This window comes from Ornithodoros turicata, chromosome 4 (genome assembly GCF_037126465.1).
Source record: "Ornithodoros turicata isolate Travis chromosome 4, ASM3712646v1, whole genome shotgun sequence".
Lineage (NCBI taxonomy): Eukaryota > Metazoa > Arthropoda > Arachnida > Ixodida > Argasidae > Ornithodoros > Ornithodoros turicata.
This window is the reverse complement of record NC_088204.1, coordinates 40819449-40828093: the sequence shown is the minus strand read 5'-3', so window position 1 is coordinate 40828093 and position 8645 is coordinate 40819449. Positions and strand designations below refer to the sequence as shown.

Here is an 8645-nt window from a genome sequence, read left to right as displayed (position 1 = left end):
CTTGTCGTTCACAGTTGGCTGAGAGGATTGGATGGCAATGACGTAAGCCCACTTCGAAGGCATATATCCAGCGGTCACACCCTGCTATTGTGGATAGCTAGCATATAATAAGGAACATAGGTCCGTGCTGTGCACGTGCCAGGTGACAACTGACCGGCGCGTTTATTGCGTCGTCGTCATCATGATGGCGCCCACAGAGGGCGCTACAGGGCTCCCCCCTCTAGAGCGTCGTCCGGCTGGAGACGGTCGGAAGAAAGGGACCATGTAACAGTCCTTCGGGCTGTGTGGGCTTCGGGCTTCAGTGTGGCTGAAGAGGCGGAAAGGTCCAAGTAGGTGTTAGAGGGGATGACGGAGGAGACGTACGCTGGCTTCACGCGATCCAGGGCTACCGTGTCGTGTTTGCCACTGAGGTCGACGACGACGGTCTGGGGGTGCGGGAGAGCACAGGGTACGGTCCGGAGTAGTGTGGCGTAAGGGGTGGCTTGCGCGGTCGGTTCTGATGAACACGTGCGAAGCGTTCTTGAGGTCCTGGATGACGAAAACGGTTTGCTGCGTCGGCATGCGCGGCGCAACCGGGGTGATGGAGCGGAACAAGTCATGGAGCTTGTCGATGTAGGCGGTGTGGGATGGATGGGGCTTGGCGGGGCTGGGGGTGAGAAAATCACCTGGGAGCGGGAGCCGTACACCAACTCTGCTGAACTGCAGCTAAGGTCTTCCTTGACGGAGGATCTGATGCCCAGCAGTGCGAAGGGAAGGTGTTGGCTCCAGTGCGCGGGGTTAGCGTGAGCAGTGAGTGCCACCTTCAGCTGCCGGTGTAGTCGCTCGACTAGCCCATTCGCCGCGGGGTGATAGGCAGTCGTGTGGATATGGCGAGTTCCGAGCAGCTGCACCAGTCCCACTTAGCCACTGGTTTAGTGACGTCTGGTTTAAGTTGATCACGCGATCTCTCCGGCTCTGTAGCCCGTTGACCACAACGCATGCGCATTATTCACATGTCAGGAGATGGTTGAAGGAAGGGAGAAATTAGTAGTCGGGATTTAGAGGAGGGCCTGAGGTCCCAATGCGGTGCGTAACATGATGCGAGGCTGGCGCCGAAAGATTGCAGGGCTTGAGCAGCTTGGGAAAGGAAGCTAAGACGTTCTCGTAGCGCGAACCGGGAATAAATGCACATATGCCGGTTGATTTGATCGTCGAGATGCCAGCTCCAGTGGTTAATTTGGTGATGTTGTCTTTCAACTTTCGTTGCCTAATGCTGACATCGAGGTGAAAATTATGTAAAAAGTCCGCTCCAATGATGGCCCGGTCGACTTCTGCCACAACGAAGAGCCAACGAAACGTCCTGCGCAAGCCGATGTCCAAAGTTAGTGAACGCAGTCCATATGTGCGGATCGTAGATTTGTTCGCAGCTTGAAGAAGGGGTGTGAGGCATTGACGAATTTTCCGATCGGAAGGCGTCGCCGGTATAACGCTCACCTGGGCCCCTGTATCAATAAGGAAACGCTGCTTCACGATACGATCCTGTAGGCGGGCAGGACGTAGGCCGTGGTCGGTTGCCGCCATTATCGACCGGCCTGAGTGTTTTCCTGCCAGTCGCAGGGCGACTCGCAGCGCGTTGATCGGTGGCGAAAACAACGGTGGTACCAGCAGTACCGAGGGCTTCTTGGAGTATGCTGTGACGCTTGCGTTGGGCTCGAGGCGCGTCGACGACTCGCAGACCGGTTTCTTGATTGTCCTCGATCTCGGGACCGGTGGTTCAACGCTCTGCGCAAGTCGGCCATCTGCGATGACATCCTAGACATCTCGTCAGTCAGGCGGGCCACTGCCGCTTGCAAGTCCGACGTCGAGGGGCTGTCTGGAACCGCGGGCGAACGGACGGAGGCAAGGCTTGCGGAAGCATAATCTGTAATTCGATCCGCAAGTTCGGCGAGTCGATCCAACGACACGTCTTCATTGCCAGCAAGGATCATCCTGACCTCGTGTGGAAGCCTGTTCAGGAATAATTCGCGTAATATCGGTGCATGGTCGTCTGCGGAGTGTCCAAGCAGCTGCTTCATCCGGTGGAGAAGCTGCTACGGGCGACGGTCTCCTAGCTCCTCAGATGTTAGGAGCTGCTGGATCCTGGCGCGCTCCGATATCTCAGTGCGAGATAGGATAGCGGATTTCAGGGTGTCGTAAGCTTTATCTGCCTGCACCGAGGAGAGTACGTCGTCGACGTCGACGACCAGGTCAGGAGGAATCAAGGGGAGTACCTCACAGTATTTAGTCATTTGACTTTGGATCCGGCGGGCGTGGAAGAGTGCCTCGACTTGACGGAACCAAGTTTTGGGGTTTTTGGTCCAAAAAGGCGGGAGGCGGACTTGCTGGACGGTTTGTAGGACAGCTGGGCCTGACGATACGTCGGAGGCTTCGCCCTGACCGCTTATGCCGCTCTGTGTCCCGGCGGTGTCCATGAGTCGGGTCACCAAGTTTGTGGATAGCTAGCATATAATAAGGAACATAGGTCCGTGGTGTGCACCTGCCAGGTGACAACTGGCCGGCGCGTTTATTGCGTCGTCGTCATCATGATGGCGTCCACAGAGGGCGCTACACTATTTTTGTCTGGTAACTGCGCCCCCGTTGCACTGAATAAGGTTAAAAGTCGATTGCCCGTATTCACCAGTCCCACTTAGCCACTGGTTTAGTGACGTCTGGTTTAAGTTGATCACGTGATCTCTCCAGCTCTCAGGCCCTTTGACCACAACGCATGCGCATTATTCACATGTCACGAGATGGTTGAGGGAAGGGAGAAATTAGCAGACGACGGACGGCCGCGAAGGGGAAGACGCCCGTTTTTTTTGTTTTCATTTGTTTTTTGTTACGAGGTTGATAAAGAAAAGTTCAGGCGGCGCTGCTACAGGTGGTTGCGGGATGGTGTGTGGGTAGCCGGCGGTTAAGCCTGCCTTTGTGTTTGTTAATATGATCGCTAAGACAACGTACAAAGAGCGCGTTTGCCATGTTATTGAACAGACAGGAGTATGGATTTTAGTGGAGGCGATCGTTGTACTTTTGTCAGTGTTCGGTCGTTGATTGTGGTTGCGTGTAATAACTGCACCTCCATGGACCATCGCTTGTTTATCGTCTGTTGTGCGGCCTGTGTGGTGAATTGCAACGATCCAGATAGCCTTTCGATCGCTGGGGCATGTGAGCAGCGTGTCTTTACGCTTTCAAGTCTGGTGTCATGTGCGTAGCGTGTGTGCAGGCGCATCATCACGGTAGGCTGCCTGTAAGTAAACAGCAATAACATTGATGCAAGGGTGGCCATATCCTACATCGGACTCCCACACGCATAACTTTTATAGTGTTATGGTTTCAAGAAATTGACGTGGTACTTTACAAGGTGTCACAAATCTGCAACGCGTTAAAGCATCGCTTCGCTGGCTGCGTTTGTTCGGGCGCACGACGGAAAACTAACTGTGCAGTCCTGTTTCCATCCGCGTCCTGTGTGTGTGTGTTAGCGCTGTTTTTGTTATGTTACCCAGGGTGGCCCTACCTGACAGTTGTGTGGAAGTTGCCATTGTCGTGACCTCCTGTCGTTGCGGTGCTATGGTTAATTGTGAACTCCTTTATCTGCGTATCTCTGCATATAACATTCTTGTACAAATCATCAAGCACTGAATTGATTTATTCTGTTCAGCTAACAAAGACTGGCTGTGCTGTGACTGTCACTTGCTGGAACTTAATATAATGGGAATGTACACACTTGTCCTACAGTCATATATTGAGCGCACTTGACATCACAGATGCCATATCTGCAAAAATAAAAGGGCACACTTTAGTGTCGTTTCAATAGATCCGAGCCATTCAGAGTGTGTTGTTTATTGAGACCACATACACAAAATACAAACAATCTTCTCTTTGTTATTAAAATGGATCAAATATTCAAAAATAAAGGTCTTATTTGTCTCAATAATGGTGTTTCAAGGTCGGAGCAAAGATACAATGAACAAAGGCAAACACATACACCAACAGCTGCAACATCAGCTACAAGCAAATCCGTGCTGCTATTTGCATTGTGCTTGCTTGTTCAGAGTCATATATTATTGAGGAAACACTCTTACATACCTGGTCAGGGACATGTATTTTTCTGCGCTCATTCCTTATAAGCTCCTCTCTTGACTTCATACTGGCATTGTAAACAGCCTCACTTCCATTATCATTGCACCATTACATACCAAACACTCACTACCACCAATGCCTAAAAACTCCCCACAGCTGATGCCATGCTATAATATGCCAGCTGAGGCTTTTAATTTAGGCTTTCTGTTCACAAAGAATTTGTATGGTGATGCTGTTGCAGTTACCACTTCACTGTGACACATATAGCTGAACTTGAGTTGAAAATCACATGAGAGGCCCGTGTGACCTCTGCTTCTCCTTTGGCAAGGCTGCTCTGAGAACTGCCACTGTTCAATTGTGCAAATTATGATATTGCATGATTACATCAGCAGCTCTATGCAGCGTTCTTGAGAATTTTTTTTTTTACCTTTTAAGTCATGCTATAGTTCTCTGACTGTTCCCAGTTTTCTACACTGTCCTGTATTGAAGACAACCTGAAATACAGATGGTAAAGCTATTAAAAATTTGTGCATGTGCCCCATGCATTTGTGCACTGCGTAATTACACAGTAAATCATTTTACACCTTTATTTGCTAAAAAAAGGTGTATTCTTATAAAAACACCATTTTCTATTCCGCAAAGGGTGCAAGAAGAGCATTACTAAAGGTGTAATATCGACATACACCACGTCTTATCCAATGTCGATCATTAAGGGTGTAAAGTGGGGTGTTGAAACAGGTGTTTACCATCTAATACACATTTTTTACACCCCATTTGGATTGGGAATATGGTGTTAAAAATGGTGTTTTATTTCGTGAGAGAAAAATTATGCTGTTTCACAGCTCCGCTCAGCAAGTAATCACATTATAGACGATAACCTGAGTTAAAAACACAGTATTTGACAGGGAGGGACGTTAGAAATTTAGCTTATATCTTTGACTCGTTGCAAACGTCGGTGTTAGTTGCAAAAACGCATTCCCGTCACCGTTACGAACGTTTCCCGCCCCACCACATGTAACGAACGTGCCCCAACAAATTGTATTTCAGTATATGATCCATCCGACACGCCAATATAGGCTACTGAGGGTGCCCGATGTCTCTTCAAGCCTCGGCACTCACGTTGGTCCCACAGTGTTACCAAGCTAATGAGGCGTGCCAGCGACGCATTGCGCTCCGGTTTAGGTTCTACGATGGAACCACGGCTGGAAGTCTGCCGTGTTCACGGTGCTGCTTCCCACAGAAGCAAGAACGTCGAATTGTATGTCTCGGCCACTGGTCTCGGCATGCTGCCGCGGAAGCTTCTATTACACTATTTCCGAGGGAATATTTGCTAGCAAATAATTCCATCATAAAAGGTGTTTTCGATAGAATACTCCCCTTTTAAGGGTGTTTTTGTTTTTGGACGCCCATTTAAAACGTGTTTTATTAGGAATACACTTAACTAAATGGTGTATTAGAAAACACCAATCATTTGAGTGTAAAGGCAACACCAAAAAGGTGTGCGCCATGGGACAAGCCATTTACACCAAAAAAGTGTAAAAAAGTTTACTGTGTACGCAGTTATAAGCTGCACAGCTGTGTGCTGAGAGATTGTGCTATTTCTTGAGAAACAAGACTGTGGAATATCAAAGCAAACAGAAGCACTGATAATTGCCTGCTAGCTTTCTGTATTGATATGTAATGGACAGTAAGTGGAAGGCTGCAATGGACAAATGAATGCAATGCAAATAAGCTCACATAAAGAAAATAATGAAACTTGAAATCAGATGCACCTTATCTACAATGTGCTGCTTTTATTTTTTAGGAAATACAGGATTGTATATCTTTCTTCCACATTTTCTGTTATTTTTTTAGACACTTTGGCAGTTGTAACTTTGCAAAAGCCGACATATTCATTCAGCTGTGTCAGCACAAAGCTACACAACCAGACAGTATACTAGTGTAGTGAACGCGGTGTACTGCATCATCAAGGACAAAGTCTGGGAGCAGAAATGTGGGACATTGCTTAATATGCAGAAAAATAACATAGATATTTTTGCATGGCTGACCACCTAACTTCAATAGCCAGTGATGAACATGCGATGTCTTCAGCTGGTGTATTCTGGCATCACAATTGGCACAATTCCCAGCACAATTGGCTTTAATAAATATATCTCAACTTGATTGGCATTACAATTGGCATTAATAAATATATTTTCACTTGTACTTTTTTGTGTATGACCCTTCTTTGCATGTCTCTGCATGTTATAAGCGCGCGGACAACCCTGCGCACACGCGCCGCGCAGGGAAAATACGCGACGGTGTCCCAGACGCTGTGGGGTTCGAACCAGACACCCATAGAGCTAACTCTCATCTGGTTTCTCTCGCAACCCCTACATACTACTAGCACTCCTTTCGTGACATTCTGTACCGTTGCTATAGTGAACAATTTCTTTTGCAAGACTGATGAACAAACGAAAAACAGAGTCTGTCTTCCAAGTATGTATGTTCCTTGTAACTTCCATATTGCAAACTGACCCATGTTGATTTCCCCACTAATGTAATGTAACCTGTCATCTCTTTATGTGAATGATACATAAACATTCTCAGAAGATATGTAGTCACACTTTGCCTCATTGTGCCTAAAGCCTGGTTCCACCTCTTACATCATCTCCACATCTTCAATCTCCAAAGCAGCACAAGGCTAAAGTAATCAGCTACTACATCAAAAAAAGGAGGGGGAGGAAAATAAAAGCTGGCATATCTAAAATTCGAAGAAACGCTGGTGCATCTCTTTACGGTCTTAAGAAGGATATCACCATTACCTGTCAAGGCACAGCATTTCATATTGCTTTCAGTAAGTACAACACTCCCATAGCAGTTACCATTCATGTTGGGAAAACATGCTGAAGTTAGCTCAGGCAGTGCATCCAGAACTGCGAGTCATGTTCATAGACAGCACCTGGTGAGAGGGACAGCAACAGTGTATACTGAAGACTCTCCAGGAATTTTGCGCAGGTTTGGGTGTCACACCTTTAATAGTTTTGATGGAAAGCAGGGTGTGTGAAACACTGACCTCTGGTGGATGAATTCTTGTTATTTATAACCAGGTACCCATGTTCTAGTAATCTAGAAAAGCCTTAGCTCTCTTGCAGGAAATTGCTAATGAATCTGAGTGCCTTTTGTGGAAACAGGTTTTAACTGCCTTTCTATCCACACTTCTTAGTTGCCCTAGCAAAAGCAAAAATGTAATGGTGTACACCATATCTAATGCTAGCATACTAATTGCTTTTAGTCTTACCAGGCTTCTGAAATGGAGCTACCTCGTGCATACGCTGTGCCATGTCGGCAAGAACATAAATCAGATTTCTTAAATATTTTTTTTATTTTTAAAATTGACCCTTCAGTGATTCATGTGACTGCAAGAATGGTGTCCCCTAAACAATAGGCAATAAGAACGATTTCTGCAATGTATTGAGCTTTGTAAAACAACAACTTTATTTGAAAATATATTCCAAAAGCCGGGTGACGACCTCATAATGTAACGTCCTTTACTGCAAACACCGCTGAACACAACGATTAAAACAGAGCGTTAATCTTTTGCCGCCTTTCCGGGTGGCATCATCAGTACAACAGAGGCCAAAGACGAGCACATCAGCCTATCTAAGAGGGCATCATACGCATCCAATAAAGGGCCACGGTTTGTAGTGCAGGCTGAAGCATCACGCCTGATAAAGCCGGACTCTAAGAACTTTCTAGGGCCCCTTCGCTAGTCATGTGCAAAGGTTACTGCACCATCAAAATTAAATATATATTTCTTAGGCCAGCAGTGTAGACTAATTCGGTCCTGGTTAGTTAAGCTAAGCATTAGTAGCCCTGGCAACGTCTCTTGTGTGCTTTTTTAGTCTTGTCCCACGTCTCTTGTCTACCTCGCCAATGTCGGTTGAATCACATTCTATGCACTCAACTTGATATGCACAGTCAAAATTCCTGATGGGCACAGTGCCCTTCAAATGGCATATGAAACACGTTGAATGAAAGGAATGCGCACCACCGATTACATTAGCACATCAGCCTATCTAAGAGGGCATCATACGCATCCAATAGGGGGCCACGGTTTGTAGTGCAGGCTGAAGCATCACGCCTGATAAAGCCGGACTCTAAGAACTTTCTAGGGCCCCTTCGCTAGTCATGTGCAAAGGTTACTGCACCATCAAAATTAAATATATATTTCTTAGGCCAGCAGTGTAGACTAATTCGGTCCTGGTTAGTTAAGCTAAGCATTAGTAGCACTGGCAACGTCTCTTGTGTGCTTTTTTAGTCTTGTCCCACATCTTTTGTCTACCTCGCCAATGTAGGTTGAATCACATTCTATGCACTCAACTTGATATGCACAGTCAAAATGCCTGATGGGCACAGTGCCCTTCAAATGGCATATGAAACACGTTGAATGAAAGGAATGCGCACCACCGATTACATTAGCACATCAGCCTATCTAAGAGGGCATCATACGCATCCAATAAGGGGCCACGGTTTGTAGTGCAGGCTGAAGCATCACGCCTGATAAAGCC

General features: G+C 46.8%; 1 protein-coding gene across 1 annotated transcript; it reads right to left on the bottom strand.

Annotated features, from left to right (window-relative positions):
- Positions 1 to 203: 203 nt before the first annotated feature.
- Positions 204 to 1560, bottom strand: LOC135392374 (uncharacterized). Its single transcript, XM_064623090.1, has 2 exons — positions 1474 to 1560; positions 204 to 884 (listed from the first exon to the last, which is right to left on the bottom strand). The coding sequence occupies exons 1-2, from the start codon at positions 1558 to 1560 to the stop codon at positions 204 to 206; spliced, it is 768 nt and encodes a 255-aa protein (XP_064479160.1).
- Positions 1561 to 8645: the final 7085 nt, after the last annotated feature.

Bases quoted from the DNA above. Each gene is read 5' to 3' on its own strand.
- LOC135392374 (XM_064623090.1), bottom strand. From the start codon at position 1,560: ATGGCGGCAACCGACCACGGCCTACGTCCTGCCCGCCTACAGGATCGT. The intron at 885-1,473 runs GTGAGCGTTATA...GGACTGGTGCAG, and splicing joins TTATTGATACAGGGGCCCAG to CTGCTCGGAACTCGCCATAT.